General features: G+C 38.9%; 6 protein-coding genes, 1 non-coding gene and 2 pseudogenes across 9 annotated transcripts in view; 3 read left to right on the top strand and 6 right to left on the bottom strand.

Annotated features, from left to right (window-relative positions):
* The window catches only part of LOC104704388 (cytosolic enolase 3-like), a 7,120-nt gene extending 5,512 nt beyond the window's left edge, over nucleotides 1-1,608 (bottom strand). Inside the window, exons 1-6 of the mRNA XM_010420488.2 lie at nucleotides 1,341-1,608; nucleotides 1,071-1,225; nucleotides 711-885; nucleotides 539-610; nucleotides 335-451; nucleotides 11-91 (exon numbers count right to left, since the gene is read on the bottom strand). Of these exons, the coding sequence (XP_010418790.1) occupies nucleotides 11-91; nucleotides 335-451; nucleotides 539-610; nucleotides 711-885; nucleotides 1,071-1,225; nucleotides 1,341-1,445 (705 nt within the window). The 5' untranslated portion in view covers nucleotides 1,446-1,608. The remainder of the gene's footprint in view (nucleotides 1-10; nucleotides 92-334; nucleotides 452-538; nucleotides 611-710; nucleotides 886-1,070; nucleotides 1,226-1,340) is intronic.
* LOC104700544 (tubulin beta-7 chain) lies at nucleotides 2,138-4,456 on the top strand. Its single transcript, XM_010416070.1, has 3 exons — nucleotides 2,138-2,619; nucleotides 2,781-3,050; nucleotides 3,570-4,456. Exons 1-3 carry the CDS (start codon nucleotides 2,226-2,228, stop codon nucleotides 4,253-4,255), a joined length of 1,350 nt encoding a protein of 449 aa, XP_010414372.1. The 5' UTR covers nucleotides 2,138-2,225; the 3' UTR covers nucleotides 4,256-4,456.
* Nucleotides 4,538-5,997, bottom strand: LOC104700543 (DNA-directed RNA polymerases I and III subunit RPAC2-like). Of its 3 annotated transcripts, none has more exons than XM_010416068.2 (4): nucleotides 5,946-5,997; nucleotides 5,635-5,807; nucleotides 4,924-5,000; nucleotides 4,538-4,812 (listed from the first exon to the last, which is right to left on the bottom strand). In XM_010416068.2, exons 2-4 carry the CDS (start codon nucleotides 5,733-5,735, stop codon nucleotides 4,622-4,624), a joined length of 369 nt encoding a protein of 122 aa, XP_010414370.1. In that variant the 5' UTR covers nucleotides 5,736-5,807; nucleotides 5,946-5,997; the 3' UTR covers nucleotides 4,538-4,621. The 3 variants fall into 3 exon arrangements, with proteins under 3 accessions (XP_010414370.1, XP_010414371.1, XP_019083058.1); XM_010416069.2 differs by having other exon boundaries at nucleotides 5,635-5,774; nucleotides 5,946-5,996; XM_019227513.1 differs by lacking the exon at nucleotides 5,946-5,997 and adding an exon at nucleotides 5,871-5,924 and having other exon boundaries at nucleotides 5,635-5,774.
* LOC104700541 (mitochondrial import inner membrane translocase subunit TIM10) lies at nucleotides 6,104-7,672 on the top strand. The gene is made up of 6 exons (XM_010416065.2): nucleotides 6,104-6,186; nucleotides 6,274-6,344; nucleotides 6,586-6,638; nucleotides 7,066-7,104; nucleotides 7,218-7,287; nucleotides 7,412-7,672. Exons 2-6 carry the CDS (start codon nucleotides 6,294-6,296, stop codon nucleotides 7,460-7,462), a joined length of 264 nt encoding a protein of 87 aa, XP_010414367.1. The 5' UTR covers nucleotides 6,104-6,186; nucleotides 6,274-6,293; the 3' UTR covers nucleotides 7,463-7,672.
* LOC104700542 (phosphatidylinositol:ceramide inositolphosphotransferase 3) lies at nucleotides 7,669-10,290 on the bottom strand. The gene is made up of 11 exons (XM_010416066.2): nucleotides 10,001-10,290; nucleotides 9,765-9,854; nucleotides 9,466-9,552; nucleotides 9,301-9,369; nucleotides 9,128-9,208; nucleotides 8,943-9,014; nucleotides 8,788-8,848; nucleotides 8,592-8,694; nucleotides 8,414-8,509; nucleotides 8,298-8,344; nucleotides 7,669-7,990 (listed from the first exon to the last, which is right to left on the bottom strand). The coding sequence occupies exons 1-11, from the start codon at nucleotides 10,031-10,033 to the stop codon at nucleotides 7,860-7,862; spliced, it is 870 nt and encodes a 289-aa protein (XP_010414368.1). The 5' UTR covers nucleotides 10,034-10,290; the 3' UTR covers nucleotides 7,669-7,859.
* TRNAV-UAC lies at nucleotides 10,416-10,488 on the top strand. Its single transcript has one exon. It is a non-coding gene; the product is annotated as a tRNA-Val (tRNA).
* On the bottom strand, nucleotides 11,096-13,280 carry LOC104700537 (annotated as a pseudogene).
* Nucleotides 13,109-13,935, bottom strand: LOC104704386 (acyl-coenzyme A thioesterase 13-like). Its single transcript, XM_019227015.1, has 3 exons — nucleotides 13,928-13,935; nucleotides 13,615-13,759; nucleotides 13,109-13,494 (listed from the first exon to the last, which is right to left on the bottom strand). Exons 1-3 carry the CDS (start codon nucleotides 13,933-13,935, stop codon nucleotides 13,351-13,353), a joined length of 297 nt encoding a protein of 98 aa, XP_019082560.1. The 3' UTR covers nucleotides 13,109-13,350.
* LOC104700538 overlaps nucleotides 13,777-15,952 on the bottom strand; it is a 2,946-nt pseudogene continuing 770 nt past the window's right edge.

Here is a 15,952-nt window from a genome sequence, read left to right as displayed (position 1 = left end):
GAAAATTGACCTTCAAATGATGATACGTCTCAGATCCCCATTGCAGGGCCTCCTCAAATCTACTTGCTCCAATTGGGAGAATCATAATTTCCTAACAATATATGAACAGACAACAATCATCACATATATAAATGAAATAACTGATAATCAAAAGCATTCTTGAAGGAGCAAGACTAAAAGATGAAATAAAAATTTGAATAGAGACAACAAGCATCACATATGTAAATGAAATTACTTGAAATCCAAAACATTTATGAAGATATTTGAGGAGCAAGGGTTAAAGATGAAAAAAATATGAGAAGGCAGGCTTAATAGCGAAGTTAACGTTGAATACCTGAATGGCAAAAGTATTCGATGCATGCTTCCCGCCACTCAAAACAGTGAAGGCAGGTACAGGTAACACCATGTTTGCTCTGCCACTAAGATCAGAAAGGTGCTTGCACAGAGGGACCTGATACGCAAGTTCAATAAGGATCTCCTAACTAGACAAGGCATGGAATACATAAGATACAAGAAAGTATTGTGAAGACTTTGGTACTTCTTTCTCAGCAGCTCCAGCCTTGCATGCAGCAATTGAAACAGCTAGTATAGCATTAGCCCCTAGTTCATTCTGCAAGATATTTAAATCAAATAAATCGCAAGGAAAACACAAGATGAATGTTCCAATCCTAATATTTTCCAAACACAAAGACAGCATAGTTCCCACCAACCTTCTTTTCAGTTTTGTCTAAATCAATCATGGCCTGGTCGATTTGACCTTGAAGTTTCGGGTCCATACCAATCAATGCCTCTGAAATCTTGTCATTAATGTTCTTAACAGCTTTAGCCACACTGTTTCCAAGATACATTCCTTTGTCCCCATCACGTAGTTCTATAGCTTCATATCTGGAATCAGTAAACCAGATTCTTCTTAGCAGGCTTATCAATTTAGAATGCCGTCAATCAAATAAGGATTATGAAATGTGAAATCAGAATTATGCATCAACCAAATTAAAAGACACCATCACCAATACATACAGGAAGAAGCAAACAAAATGAGAGTTAGAAGAAGGATATAATTGAATTCTCACGTTCCAGAAGAATCACCACTGGGAACAGAAGCACGAAAGACGCCTTTGTTAGTGTGGAGATCAACTTCAACTGTTGGGATTCCTCTGCTATCAAGGATCTGCCTTGCCTTCACCTTCGTTATCACAGATGATACAGCTTTCTTCATATGATTAGCCTGCACTTTTTTTTCCAACTCACCATAAGTAATTTTTTTTTTGGAGAATTCAAAATTGCACATCGACGATGCAAAGCCAAAAATCAGTACTGGGAAAATTCGAAGGAAAACGTACGATGAAGAGAACGGGATCTGAGGTTTTAGCCCTAACGGCGGCATTAACGGCGTCTTCGATTTTCCGAGAGAGCATGTGTTTGTCTAAGTACTCTTGCACAGACATCTTCTTCTTCTTCTCACTCCTTCCAATACGATATCTTCTTCTTCGATTTCGAATCTTCTGGAAACTTTTCGATGAACAATTTCGAATCGTCAATCAAGCAAGTTTGAATCTGACATTCATTTTCCGATTTGCTGTGTGTGTTTTTGGTTTAGGTTCCGGTTCAGGATCCAAGAAGCATATTCAAAATCAATACGACGACGTTTCGTTTTAACCAAGCATGCGTGTCGTCTGTGGGTTTTGCTAGACCACATCACCCCGTTTTTTCTTTTCAATATCTAATCAATTACGACAGTACGGTTATGGAGTTTGTTGGGAAGAATAAAGCCCATCATGATAACGGGCCCATAAGAACTCTCTCTCACGTGCGTTTGCCAGGTTGGATGGAACGGCTTTTTTAACCTATCTCAAAGCACGTGCGGCGCCGTTTTAGTAACTGCTCCGTTAATAGAATCCAGCTGTCTGTCATTCACTCACAGAAACAGATTTTTTTTTTCGAAATTCAAAAACTCTTTATTCACGAGCCATTAATTTTTTGAATTTTGCCACCCGTTGCCACCTCGATTTACGTGGCATTCTCTAAACCGTCGATCTCGTTTTGAATCACCAAATATTAGCCGTTAAAACCTCCTTTTCTTTATAAATTGGACCCTTGGCTTCCTCTATCTCTCTCCTCAAAAAGATCTTCTCTGCTTCTTCCCTTTTTCAAATTCTCTCTCTCTCTCGCTTTTGTAGATCCAGTTTTTAGGGTTTTTTTTTATTTTTATTTCTCGGTGAGCGAAGATGCGTGAGATTCTTCATATCCAGGGAGGTCAGTGCGGAAACCAAATCGGTTCCAAGTTCTGGGAAGTGGTTTGCGCCGAGCATGGGATTGATCAGACGGGACGGTACCAGGGAGATTCCGATTTGCAGCTCGAGAGGGTTAACGTCTACTACAACGAGGCGAGTTGTGGAAGGTACGTTCCTCGCGCTGTTCTAATGGATTTGGAGCCTGGAACCATGGACAGTGTTAGATCTGGACCCTACGGTCAGATCTTTCGACCGGATAACTTCGTCTTTGGTCAGTCCGGTGCCGGGAATAACTGGGCGAAAGGTCACTACACTGAAGGCGCTGAGCTTATTGACTCCGTCCTTGATGTTGTTCGCAAGGAGGCTGAGAATTGTGACTGCCTTCAAGGTAAATTTCTTATTTCCTCTGCCTTATTTAGGGTTTTGGATCTGTAAAATTAGGTTGACCATCGCTAGTGTTTGATTGGGTTTAGGCTTGCGGTTTCTGATTTTGAACTGGTAATTGCGGATTAGGTTGCTTATGGTTTTTGATTTTGGTTCGGTTTACAGGGTTTCAGGTGTGTCATTCCTTAGGGGGAGGAACTGGTTCTGGAATGGGGACTTTGTTGATATCGAAGATCAGGGAGGAGTACCCTGACCGTATGATGCTGACGTTCTCTGTGTTCCCATCTCCTAAGGTGTCTGACACTGTTGTGGAGCCTTACAACGCAACACTATCTGTGCACCAGCTTGTTGAAAACGCTGATGAGTGTATGGTTCTTGACAACGAAGCCTTGTATGACATTTGCTTCCGTACACTCAAGCTTAGCACTCCAAGTTGTAAGTATCACAAGGCCTTCTTAACTTTATATATCAATCAGTATTGTTGACTTGTCTCTGTGGTTCGACTTGTGTCTGCGGATGTGATCAGAGCGTTAGTCTTCTCAATGTTTCAAATCATATCCTTGTTCAATCAATATCACTATTGTTACTGTCGTTGTGGTTTTAAGGGTTGATTTGTCTCTGTGGTTCTACTGTGTTTGTTATTTGATGCATAGTTTATTCATAAGTATGATGTGTAATGCTATAAATTGGACATGGTGCCTGCTGTTGTGATAGTCTTCTCAATGTTTCAAATCATATCCTTGTTCAATCAGTATCACTATTGTTACTCTGTCGTTGTGGTTTGAAGGGTTTATTGTTTGATGCTTAGTTATTCATAAGGGTTTTCAGATGTGGGATTAGTCTTCCTTGATGTTTCCAAAGGCTTTAAAATCAGATAAAGGTCTTTCGTACATTCACTATACTTACCTTGAAACTTCACTCACATACTTTTTGTTTGTCTTCTGAACTGTGCAGTTGGTGATCTGAACCACTTGATCTCTGCAACCATGTCTGGTGTAACATGCTGTCTTAGGTTCCCCGGTCAACTGAACTCTGATCTTCGAAAGCTAGCTGTGAACCTGATCCCATTCCCTCGTCTTCACTTCTTCATGGTGGGTTTCGCTCCTCTCACCTCTCGTGGATCTCAGCAGTACCGTAACCTCACTGTCCCAGAACTGACTCAGCAAATGTGGGATGCCAAGAACATGATGTGTGCTGCTGACCCAAGACACGGTCGTTACCTCACTGCTTCAGCTATGTTCCGTGGTAAGATGAGTACCAAGGAGGTCGATGAACAGATGCTCAACGTTCAGAACAAGAACTCCTCCTACTTTGTGGAATGGATCCCAAACAACGTCAAATCAACCGTCTGTGACATTCCCCCTACTGGCTTGAAGATGGCTTCAACATTCATCGGTAACTCAACATCGATTCAAGAGATGTTCAGGCGTGTCAGCGAACAATTCACAGCTATGTTCAGGAGAAAGGCTTTCTTGCATTGGTACACAGGTGAAGGTATGGATGAGATGGAGTTCACTGAAGCTGAAAGCAACATGAACGATCTTGTCTCTGAGTATCAGCAGTATCAAGATGCCACGGCTGATGAAGAAGGTGAATATGAAGACGAAGAAGCTGAGTACGAGCAAGAAGAAGCCTATTGAAGAAACATAACATTAAAAAACACCTCAACTACCTGTTGCTGTTTACTTTTTAAACTTTTTCTTCTACTAAGTTTTTATAGTTTCTGTAACTATATCGCTTGCGTTATTAGTTTTATCCTTTATGTACTCTGCCTAGGCTAAGAGGATTTATCAATATTCAAACAATCTATTTTGCTATAACAAAAGAAAGAACCATCCTTATTTCTTTGTTCCATATTATCTGTTCGTTGTTAATGATTGCGTATTGCGTTCTTATGAGTGTGTAGGCTAAGAGTACTTTGGTGTTGGATTGTGAAACGAATCAATTTTTAAGGATAAATCTGGATTTAAGATCAAAACAGAATACAAATTGTTTATTTCATAAAATCAGTTGCTTTCAATGTCCATGGACCCAAATAGTTCCCTCTGCCTCTGAAGCTCTTCCGCAGCCTTCTTCACCTTACGCTCTTCTTCAGCCTTATACTCGGTAACAGCCTTGTCAAAAACGCTTCTCACATGTCTGTTCATTTGCATGAGCTCTTGACATGCATCTTTGAAAACTTCCTTCGCTGGGTCGCCTAAAAAAAACCACAAAGCCAACAAGTATTTCTTTGTTAGACACAGACAAAAAGAGTTCCTGATAGAGTGAGTAACATGACCTTTGAGAACAAGGCTTTGAAAGCAGTTACCTGTAGTCTGTACCCGGATATTGACCTTTTCAAGGGAAGGATGCGGGATGGTGTATGCACCCACGGTTACTCTCGGACTACAGAATTAAACAATAGCAATGGTTGGTTAGTGACATAATCATTTATCACCACAACATGAATGTAAATGTAAACAAAAATCACAATACATTGGCCACAAACATAGAAATGTGCACAATCGATTGTTCAATATCTAAAATCTCTTCACCTATAACATGAATGCAAAAATGAAATTGCATTATCAATTCCAAAAACCTTGTTACTAAGATGATGGGTGGAGGTTGAATAGCAAGTAATAACATTTTTTTCTAAATCCTTGGCAAACAATGGATAGAAGAACCTCTAATCACATAAACATGAATGTAACCAACATTTACTCAAAATCAAGTTCACAATCACAGCATTACAAGCACACACATTGGTTCAATTACTATTAAATCCAATCTCAAACTGACAATTCACTAGATTATCTTCAAAACAACTCATAACAAATTAGCAGAGGCTTATGGTGGGTACAGACAGGTCACAGGCTCATTCTTAATGACAGACCCTATGAACTCAATAGTAAGCATTAGAGAGTCAAGAACTAAGTGTCTTGTCTAGTAAAGCATTAGACGGCCATGAACTTACATAGCTTCTTCTTCTATTACTACAATAACAGATTCAGAGGGATTTTAAGAGGAAGATACTAACTCTTGGTTTAGCACGAATCGAACAGCATTAGCAAGTGTGTGATCTTCTTCCCCTAAAGTAAACGTAGCATGGCTATTATCCTTGAACGAACCGTGCTCCATATCTCTCTCTCTTTCAGCTTCTTTTGCTACTAAATTTCTCTGGAGAATTCAAAAATCAAAATCGACCACCAACCAGAAAAAAAAAAAACAAACAAACAAAAAGAACGAATTCAATTAAAATTAAACCAAACCCACAAAGAAAAATTCGAAATTGATGTAAATTTCTCCAAGAAATCAAAGCTGTGCGAGTAGAGAGAAAGAAGAAGATACCTTCAATTGAAATTTGCTAAAACCCTAAAAGCTCCATTAGGGAAAGACTCGGCGTCTTTTTAGTCGTAGAGAAGCTTAGTATAATTACATATATGCCCTTCTATTGATGACGTGTCGTCTTATGTCTCTTAAACCCTAATTCGGGCTGTCTAGTCTAGCAAAAAAAAAAAAAAAAGAGAAGCCTTTGTTGTTCGTTAGTTAACCTCTCTCTTCTTCACACAATCTAATCCCATTTGAGAAAGTAGGGATCTTTGATCTTCAAATTCAAGTCTTGATTTATAAAGTTTCGATTTTTACGAATCTTTAATCTGTCTTTTTTTTTTTCCAGGTAGTGCTAAAAAAAAAAAAATGGCTGCTCCAACTCCTAGTCCTATTCCCGTCGGCGTTACAAAGGAACAGGTTCGGTTTTGGTCTCGTCCTTTGTTGTTAATATATCTTAAAGCTCCGATCTTTGATTTAATTAGACAATGGAGCTTAAGTTTTTAGCTGTCTCTATGATTGACATAGTAGATTTCAAGCAATGCTTAGGGTTGAATTGTATCTGCTTGACTCAGATCTTTAAGCATTTATTGTACGAAGTAGATTTGGTTTGGTGTTCTCAAGTTTCTCATTTTGATTTTGTTCTCTTTGATTGAATCAGGCGTTTACTATGGCACAAACGGAGATGGAGTATCGGGTGGAACTCTTTAACAAGTACTGAATTAAAACCCCCTATTTGTTTTTTTTTCGTTATAAAATTCGATTGTCTAGTATAAAGATTTGAGATTGATGCAGTCACATTTTGATTGGTAATTGATACTAGGTTGAGTTTGTTTTGATCACATTGTGACTGCTTTCATGCCAAACACCGTTGTAATGCTTGAATTGGTTTTCTTATAATCTATAAGTTTTCCTTTAGAAATTCTCGATTTTGGTAGACATGTAGATGGTTATTAAACTTTGATAACCTTGACTTGGGTGGTGGTGTTCTGTTAATTTGCTAAGTCCTGTGTCATTTGTTGAGATAGCAAGTTCATGGTAACCGATCTCCTGTGATTCCTTGGGTTAGATGTTATGCCAAACGTCGCGTCTTTTTATATATTTCCTTCTGATAAGTGATAAGCCTTGTTCTTTGATGCAGGCTTGCTCAAACATGCTTTAATAAATGTGTGGATAAAAGGTAAAAAAGCCTTTTTCTCTTTTTAATGTTCTCTAATGATCTCTTAGTTCTTGTCTGCATTGTTGGGGGACCTTTTAAGCTGAGATTGTTTACAAAATCGATCTGATTCCCAGGTACAAGGAAGCTGAGTTAAACATGGGTGAGAATAGTTGCATTGACCGTTGTGTTTCTAAGTACTGGCAGGTAAAGCTCTTGTCTTAGTTAAAGTTAAACAAAGCAATGAACGATTCTTACTTCAAATCTCTCATAGTTGAACATAATTTATTCAAAATTTATACTGATGTTGTCTTCATATAATCGTTTTCAGGTAAATGGAATGGTTGGACAGCTTCTAAGTGCTGGCAAGCCTCCGATGTAATTCAGTTTAAAGACAATTATTTTAGAGACCAAACGATCCATGGAGGGAACAAAACTCTGTTTTTTGTTTTTCTAAAGCTTTAAGGCAATCTTGTTTTTATTGTCAAGGGAGTCGCATTACATTTTTGGCGCTGATTTGGACAAATTATGCAAATTCTCTGTGAACCCATTATTCTAAAGGGATGAAATGAAATAACAAAATCAAAATCCACGAAACACATCTATTAATGAGTTGTATAATTTGTATTTGCACTTCGAACAAAGAGAAGAGAACTGTGTGTATCCTATATTGTAGCTTGAAACTGAGAAATTTCTGTTTAGTTTATGACTAACATGCAGAAAACCAGCACAGTTTCTAACTAAGATTCTGCTCTGAGAATTTGAGATTGGAGAGAACATCAATGATCATCTGCTACGTTGTTCTCGTTTAGAAGTCTCTGATGATCCTCTTTGCTCCTGTTCTTACTATCCTTTGTACTTAGTGGAAGTAAAGGCGTCTGGGAAGGTCCACTAGAACGCTCAGCCATTTCTGCAATCAGATATACGTTCACAGTTACTTCAACAATGAACAAACTGACCAGATCATGTGTCAAATCTAAAACTGGCAAATAGCAGAGACTAAACTACGAAATGGTCTGGAAATCTGGAATAGCTACGACGCTTATTTAGCACTGTAATGATCTGATTTACGGTAAGTAACAAGGTAACTATTACAGTTGGGCACATAAATTGTCAAAGCAGTCTCACGTTTCTGCAAATATATATTATGTGCACAGAAAATAAACAATATGGTTTGCTTAATCATTTGGGAGGATGATTGAGTTCTTGAAGAATACCTGGAAGTCTGCTGTCAACGTAGAACATCACAAGGTTCACAGTATACCTGCAGAAGAAAATGTCAAGATAATTTAAGAAACAAACTGATATTTGATTTCATCTTTTTTATTCTGACCATGCAACAACAATGTCAACTGTGTAATGTTTCCTTGATGCTATAATCAATAGGCTTTGTACAACTGCCATAAGCCAAGCCAAATGCTTGATCCACCTGGGAATTTGACATACATGAGATGTAAAAAATCTTGTTACAAAGGATGAACTTTTGTAGAATGATTTATATGAAACAGTACCTTCGTGTGCCGTATCTTTGATATGTGCGTACAAAGACTAAAGTGAATATCGTATGTGATGAAAATATTAGATCTCCACAACCATATATCACTCCATCAGGAACTGCATTTTGAACACAAACCTTAATCACATGCCACTTTATGACTTAATTCTGTACCAACTAAAAATTTGCATAAAGATGTAATCCAAACTAACAGTTAATCAAGAGTACTTCAAGAACATTCTTTGGAGGCGGAATCTTGGCAAGCTTGGAGCCCTAATAGAGAAATTTGATATACCAGTGGAGAAATAAATCAGTACACAGCCAAAAAGAAGTCACAACTAAGAAACCAACGCCTTGAGAATCTTACCTCTCGACAATGATAGTTCGGCCCAGGAAGCTGTGTTGCAAAGAATGTAATGATCCTCAGACTTTGAGAAGCCTGAAAACATATGAAAGCTTAAAACACCTCTGACAAAACTAAACTAAAAACAGATTGTATCTTCTGTGTATGTATATAAATAGAAGAATCAGTGTAGTGGAAATGCAACTTACTGCTAAATAAACAAAAACTCTGCACCATATCAAAACTGTACAAATCTTTTTACTGTGGGAAACAAAAGGATGAAAGGTCCACTGCAATCAAGGTATTAGCTAACCATATTAATCCATTACAGCGAGTTGAAGGAAAAACAAAAGAAACAGATACTTTAGAGTTAAAAACTTACCAAGACAAACGATCCAAAGATAGTGACAAACACAGTTTCACTAACAAAGGCTTTGTCTTGCCCAAGCGCCTGGGAAGAACACATATCATTTACCAAACAAATCAGAGAGAGCTATGATACAGAACAAAAAGTTGATAAGAAAAAAGTCAAAGCAAGCATACTAACTGGAAGAATAAAGAAACCAGCATCTTGTAGCGTTGGACCAGGTCGGTGTAAGTAGTGAACTCCATGAGCAGCAAGTCCATGAATGTACTGATATGAGAGGGACCAAACAAAACAACAATGTAAATAGGATTTTATATACTGAACAGCATAACTAGTTGATCTATCACACCACTTAGCTTTAATCATTTCACCAACAACATTGCAAGACTATAATCTGAACATGAAATTTTCCAGCTCAAGAGAGACCCAAATCAACATTAAAATTAGGTGGATGAAGGGTAGGGGAGCTATAGAACAACCTGAAATACAAGTCCAGCGAGAACAAGCTTCCATTTTTCTGCAAGGAGAGAAGCTTCTAACGTCGCTTCTGAGTAAATTCGTCTCCATAGCTTCACACACAAACCATTGGAAGGAAAAAAAAATGAAAAAAACCTTCGGAGTAAAAGCTTCTAATGTCGCTTCTGAGTAAATTGCTTAAACTAAACAATTTCAAAAACAAAGAGACGACAACGGCAGGAAAAAAATGAAAAAAAACCTTCGGAGCCTCGCGATCAACGTAAAGGGGCATGTTTAAGATTGAGGATGAACATTAATCTTTGCAGCAAGATCAAACAAATGCAAGTGCTTCTTCTATAGAAACAGAACCTCGATCCGCAGATGTCACATACGAATCAGACCGACCAGTTTTAATTTCACCTGTATTCGATACGAAAATTATTCCCTAATGAACAACAATTTTTCAATAAGGAATCGATTTCAAATGGGTCTCTTTTTGTGTATGTTGTCGGAGAAAAAGGACTCAGCTTTTTGTGCAATCTACGCCAAAAAAAAAAAAAAAAAAAGGCAAAAACTTTTTTGTTGTGCCAATTCTGTAACCGCTCAATTAGTACTCCTCCTCAAACAGTATCTAAATATATATATATATATTTAAAGGCAGGATTAGTACAACAGGTGCTGTGGTGTAGTGGTTATCACGTTTGCCTTACACGCAAAAGGTCTCCAGTTCGATCCTGGGCAGCACCATCTTTTCACTTTGTTTTCTTTTGATTGTTTAGTTTACGTTTCTTTATTCTTTTTATATATATCTTTTGTAACAAATTCAGTGTCGTGGGTTTCAAGGCTTTTTGGCCAATATGGGTTGCATCGTTTCTTCTCCGAAAATTAAACCGGCGAGAAAAGGGTTGCCCGAAAACCGTCCGTGCTTCCATACACTTCCATCAGAAAGAAGAATAGCTGATGATGATGGTCATGATGATCAAGCCCCATAATAAAGGTTTCAGAATTGTTTAAGATGAGTGATACTTTCTTTTAGGTCCCAAGGAGATGAAAAGAGAAGAAAGCGTTCTTGTTGCTAATCGGGGGAGGAACATTCAGTAAGGTGTTCAAAGCTAGAGATCTTCTTCGTAACAAGACCGTAGCTTTGAAGAGAATCCGGTTTGATCTCAACGATTCAGAAAGCATCAAGTGTATAGCCAGAGAGATCATAATCCTGCGCAAGTCGGATCATCCCAATGTCATCAAACTCGAAGGGTTAATGCTTGTCGAGTACGATTCCTCTACCCTCTACCTGATCTTTGAGTCCATGGAGCATGACCTCTTCTTGGGACACTCTTCATTACTCGGTGTCCAATTCTCAGAACTCTTCATTACTTGGTGTCAAATTCTCAGGTTAAATGTTACATGGGGCCGCTCTTAAGAGGGCTTGATTGCCGACAAAAAAAAAAAAAGAGGGCCAATATCTTTATTTTATTCCTCCAATAGTGCAGTGCATAACTCAGCCCAAAAAAACACTTATTTGGGTGGAAAAATTTGACAAATCCACACCACCACACTAGTTCAACGGTTGCCACAGAAGGGTTCAAAGGAGAAGCTGAAAACGTCAGGGACCTCCCAAGGAGATTTCTTCAATGTGATCTTTGACGAGTTTCTCGAGGCCATAGAAATCAGGTCCACTGAAGCTTGTGAAAGCTTCTAGCTTGTCAAGCGCACCCGCCTGAATGTAAAAGCTATGAACTTAAGGAAGTCCCAAACCGGGAAAGTAAAGTGGTTCCAGTTACAAAGTTTACCTCATCGAAGACCTTAGCATATAAAGACAAGGCAACAGGAGCGCTGTAAATACCAGCACATCCGCATGATGATTCTTTTCTAGTCCGTTCATGTGGAGCACTATCTGTACCGAGGAAGAACTTCTTGCTTCCACTAGTTACAGCTTTAACAATGGCTTCCCCTGTCAATGAAGTAAAAGCAACGACCTTCATAAAGCTGCTGAAAGAAATGAAATCTTAATGTTCTTAAGGAAAGTGAAGAACATACGTACGGTGTATTTCTCTTTTGAGAACCGGAAGACAGTAGTTGTGAGGTTGTAATCCACCTTGGAAAAGAGCATTTCTGTTGAGAAGGAGACAGTATAAAAGACAAAAAACAAAAATTGCAAGTCTAATGTGCTTTGTGATTTATTTACTAGCAAAGGCATGTTTTATTTGGCCATCTCTTCTAGTACCGGTAAGCATTTTCCAAAAAGGTCCGTGACACCATCTTGAGGGTTGGTTGTTGCTCCAGCAGGGTACAACTTCACCGGATAGACCACACCACTTTCCCCTTAAAAACGAGCATATATATATGAGCATAAACTAAACAGTTGCAAGTAGAATAAGTGTTTTTTTGTCAACTAAACAGATGTGGTGGTGTGGTCAACGTCAGATACATTAAACTATACACCAACAAAAACCAAAACAGTAATGTGAAGAAAGACACACACCAACAATTATAATCAAAATCATACAGCTGCAAAACAAGGGAAAAACAAATAATTGTCAGAAAGTTAAATGACCTGTGTGGGGAACAACAGCTTGAAGAAGATCACTGTCACGGAGATGAAGATGCCAATCATCAGGTTGAGTGATTGTGAGTTTCATTCTTACTGCTCTTGGCTTCACTTTCTTACAAGATGTGTCAAACTTCAGTTTCTGAGATCCAAACCCCTAATACAGGAATAAAATTTTAGGTTGTCACAAGACTTTTACAGATGCATATGGACAACAACTATATGTTTCTACTACCAATAAAAATAAAGCTGAAAATTGAGTCACGTGACCTGAATAAACTGGCCTACAATTGAGTCAAGCAAGAGTGAGGGGAGGCGGAGACACAGTACATATGTACACTACAAGGAGAAACCAGTCTTTAACATGTCAAAATCTCAAGGCTTTGCAAGATTCACCTGCAAATAAGAGACATTCAACGAGTGAACCAACCATTGATTTGATTTGTACTCCGTCAACAAAAGGTTACCATTGTGTTAACGAAATGGAGCCAGATGGTTCCAGTCAGATGTCAGAATCGATTTTGGATTAAAACACGACGTTTAGTCCCCTATATTTTACCATTCAGATTCAATTTAACTTTTTTACTATTGTTTTTTTCTTTGAATTTTGGTGTTCTTCCTATACACTCTTTATGATGGAATAAAACAGAGAGATACTAGTTCACAAACACAAATGGTAACAAGTGGATTCGTCGAACTCCTAATCATTATAACAATGCTGGCGCAGAATGAAAATGAGAAGCTGCGGCACCAAAAAGTTTCTCACGTTGTCTTCAATAGAAAAGAATGGAGCTGAAGCCAACAAGATAGATACTAAAAAGGAGAAGATCGAACATGTTGATTCAAAGATTGTGAAGCAGAAGCAATAGTCTCGAAATCAAAAAACAAGAAGAAGTAAGAACACTACCCGGAAGTGGTGAATCAATTGGAGACAGAGACTTCATCATCCCAAATCACATACAAGAAAAGACGAAGCTGAGACTAGTTGAGACTGTGGAAAAACAGAATCGGAGACCAGAGCTTGAAGATGAGTGTCATAACGCCAAAAGAAAGATTCGACCTCAGAGTTTACTAGCTTGCCTGCCAAACAAAGAATGACGACCTTCTGCTATAACCTCACCGGTCCTCTGGTTTCTCACAACAACAAGTGTTCCTTTATAACGTCCTCTCTCGCCTAACAATCTCGACGTTACCTCCAACTCCTCCTGAAAGTATATCATTTCCATTTCAAAATCATATCTCTCTCTCTCTCTCTCTAATCCCATTCTATGAAACCTTTCAGAAAGGGTCAAATAAACAAAAAAAAGGGAGTTGAGGAGACATACACCGAGCTTAGCTGTAGAAAGGAATGCAATAGACATGTCCACAGAAACAGAAGGAGGTAAGCCTTCGATTTGTACAAGCGCTCCACCAACTTCATCCACAAGATTCGCAATCGCACCATTAGCTAGATTCCCGTCTCTATCCTGCCTTCATCAGAACTTAAAAGTTGATCAAACACCATATCAAAGGGAAAACAACAATTGAGTTTCTCTGCCAAGATACAAACAACAATTACAAGGAGATCTAAACAAATCTAAACAACAATTGAGTTTCCTCTCCTTGATTCTAAACAATTAACATGTGACTACAATGTGCATAAACATTTCTTTTGTGTAGCAAAAATACAATTAGACAATGGCTTCACAACAACTTCAGCGAATACGGTTCAGATGAGAAAATGGCTCAGGTACTACTACTTTTTTTGGAGCAGCTTTTTTGGCAACCTCTGGTACTCCAAAGACATTCCAAAACATCAGTCTCTCATCTGCTGCTGCAGAAGCTACAGTACAACCATTCGGACTCAGGGCCGTATATAGAACACGTGATGTGTGACCATTGAGCTCAGCCATTTTCACCATAGATGGGTACTTCCAAAGTGTAAGCTGGTTCTGAGTAAACCCATGTGAGCTAAGCAACTCTCTTTCCTTGTTGCTCCATAACAAAGAAGAAACTTGAGAGCCAGTTTCTACCGTGTTCAAGCAAGCTCCTGTCCTAGTATTCCAGAACTTGATTCTCCCATCTCTCTCACCGCCACCAGTTGCAAGCAAATTCGTTTGGAAAGGGCACCAAGCAAGAGCTTTAACTGCAGATGTGTGCTCTACAAGCCTGTGCAGCCACTGAGTACTACTAGAACGGTCCCATATATTAACCACATTGTCGTTGCCACCAGTTGCCAAGTGCTGTCCAGATCCTGACCACTTCAACCCACAAACTTCTAAAGTGTGACCCCTGTACGTTTTGACAACGTATGAACTAACCCGTACGTCGTTGTTGATGATCTTCCCATCCGTTCCTCCCGTTGTCAAGATGTGATCGTTCCATGCCAACGATCCTACTCTAGACTCGTGACCACTCTCCAACATTCTCACTCTACGACATTCAACACAGTCCCGAATCTGGACTTGACAGCTGTTAAGCCCAACAGCAAGATAACGACCATCTCCTGCCCAGTTGATACTTGTGACAGAGGTCCTTTATCTTCATCAACAGTGACAAGCTCAGTGACAGGTCCCTTAGAAGCATCCTAGAGACAAACAGTATGATGCAATGCAATGGCTAAAACGTTATCACTGCCCCAGTCAAGCAAGTTGAGATAAAAGTCATCGGCCAAGTCAGGAACATCCAACATTCTCTCGCAAGTCTTAGGGATGTGTCTAGGCGGCTTACGCTGCTGTTGGTAAAGCGAAGAAGAAGAAACAGAGCTGTGAAGAGTTGCCACTGGAGTTGGAGTTTGAGATTTGTTCCTAAAAGCAAGAATACGAGTGCGATTGAGATTCATGGCCTCAGCTAATCGTTTCTTATAAGCTTCTCTCGATGGTGAGCTTACCTTTGTTGCCTGATGATCATCGTTCCTGTTTGGTGGTTTTTCCATAAGCTGCGAGTAGGCAAAGTCAAAATCCATGGCTGATCTATTCGGAATGAATCTGTCAAGCTGCACACATAAAAAACAAAATCAATCAGTCCAAAGGATCGCTGAATTGGGCATCGAGCCATTGCCTTCAAGTAGGAGGAACCCATTATACAAAATAATCACAAAAGAGAAACAACAGCAACGAATGTATTGGTTTTAGGGTTAGAAGAGAAGATCTAACAATAGAAACGAAACGAAACCCTAGTCGAAATAGTAAACTAAACGAATCCTGCAGAGAATGAAACAAACGTTTAAGTAAAAATTGGATTGGTAGAGAGAGAGAGAGAGCCAGAGAGAGGTAATTTGATGAGGACTGAGAAGAGAAGTGATTAAGACGGCAATCGCTATTTCTATACACCACCACCACTTTATAAAGCCTTTCTTTTTTATAATTAGTCGGTTATTTCCGGTTTATTGATTTGTTTTAAATTTAATTGTGGTTTACTTCGGTTTACGTATCACTTGTTGTTGGTTTGATTCCCTCTGTTCGTTTCCCAGTCAGTCAGTCATCTTCGTCGTGTTCGAGAGAGAGACTGACGAAATCAAATTCAGGAAGGTTGAGAAAGAGAGAATACTGAGAGATCATGAATGAGGCTGATGGATGGGGAACGTTCTGATTTCCCAATCAATCATATGCGAGTCTTGTCTCGGTGACAATCCTTTACGTTCGAATGGTAAAACTCTTCAACTTCCAATCTCTCCTTTTTTCT

The sequence above is a fragment of the Camelina sativa genome, chromosome 7 (assembly GCF_000633955.1).
Source record: "Camelina sativa cultivar DH55 chromosome 7, Cs, whole genome shotgun sequence".
Lineage (NCBI taxonomy): Eukaryota > Viridiplantae > Streptophyta > Magnoliopsida > Brassicales > Brassicaceae > Camelina > Camelina sativa.
The sequence above is the reverse complement of the archived record's forward strand: the minus strand, read 5'-3'. Positions and strand labels throughout refer to the sequence as shown.

Bases quoted from the DNA above. Each gene is read 5' to 3' on its own strand.
- LOC104700543 (XM_010416068.2), bottom strand. From the start codon at position 5,735: ATGGAGCACGGTTCGTTCAAGGATAATAGCCATGCTACGTTTACTTTA. The intron at 5,001-5,634 runs GTTAGTATCTTC...TTAATTCTGTAG, and splicing joins CGATTCGTGCTAAACCAAGA to TCCGAGAGTAACCGTGGGTG. The intron at 4,813-4,923 runs GTAACTGCTTTC...GGTTTTTTTTAG, and splicing joins TATCCGGGTACAGACTACAG to GCGACCCAGCGAAGGAAGTT.
- LOC104700542 (XM_010416066.2), bottom strand. From the start codon at position 10,033: ATGCCCCTTTACGTTGATCGCGAGGCTCCGAAG. The intron at 9,855-10,000 runs GTTTTTTTTCAT...TTGTGTGTGAAG, and splicing joins TTGATCGCGAGGCTCCGAAG to CTATGGAGACGAATTTACTC. The intron at 9,553-9,764 runs GTTGTTCTATAG...CTCTCATATCAG, and splicing joins TCGCTGGACTTGTATTTCAG to TACATTCATGGACTTGCTGC.
- LOC104700541 (XM_010416065.2), top strand. From the start codon at position 6,294: ATGGCTGCTCCAACTCCTAGTCCTATTCCCGTCGGCGTTACAAAGGAA. The intron at 6,639-7,065 runs GTACTGAATTAA...TCTTTGATGCAG, and splicing joins CGGGTGGAACTCTTTAACAA to GCTTGCTCAAACATGCTTTA. The intron at 7,288-7,411 runs GTAAAGCTCTTG...AATCGTTTTCAG, and splicing joins GTGTTTCTAAGTACTGGCAG to GTAAATGGAATGGTTGGACA.
- LOC104700544 (XM_010416070.1), top strand. From the start codon at position 2,226: ATGCGTGAGATTCTTCATATCCAGGGAGGTCAGTGCGGAAACCAAATC. The intron at 2,620-2,780 runs GTAAATTTCTTA...TTCGGTTTACAG, and splicing joins GAATTGTGACTGCCTTCAAG to GGTTTCAGGTGTGTCATTCC. The intron at 3,051-3,569 runs GTAAGTATCACA...TGAACTGTGCAG, and splicing joins CAAGCTTAGCACTCCAAGTT to TTGGTGATCTGAACCACTTG.
- LOC104704386 (XM_019227015.1), bottom strand. The intron at 13,495-13,614 runs GTATGTCTCCTC...ATATACTTTCAG, and splicing joins TTTCTACAGCTAAGCTCGGT to GAGGAGTTGGAGGTAACGTC.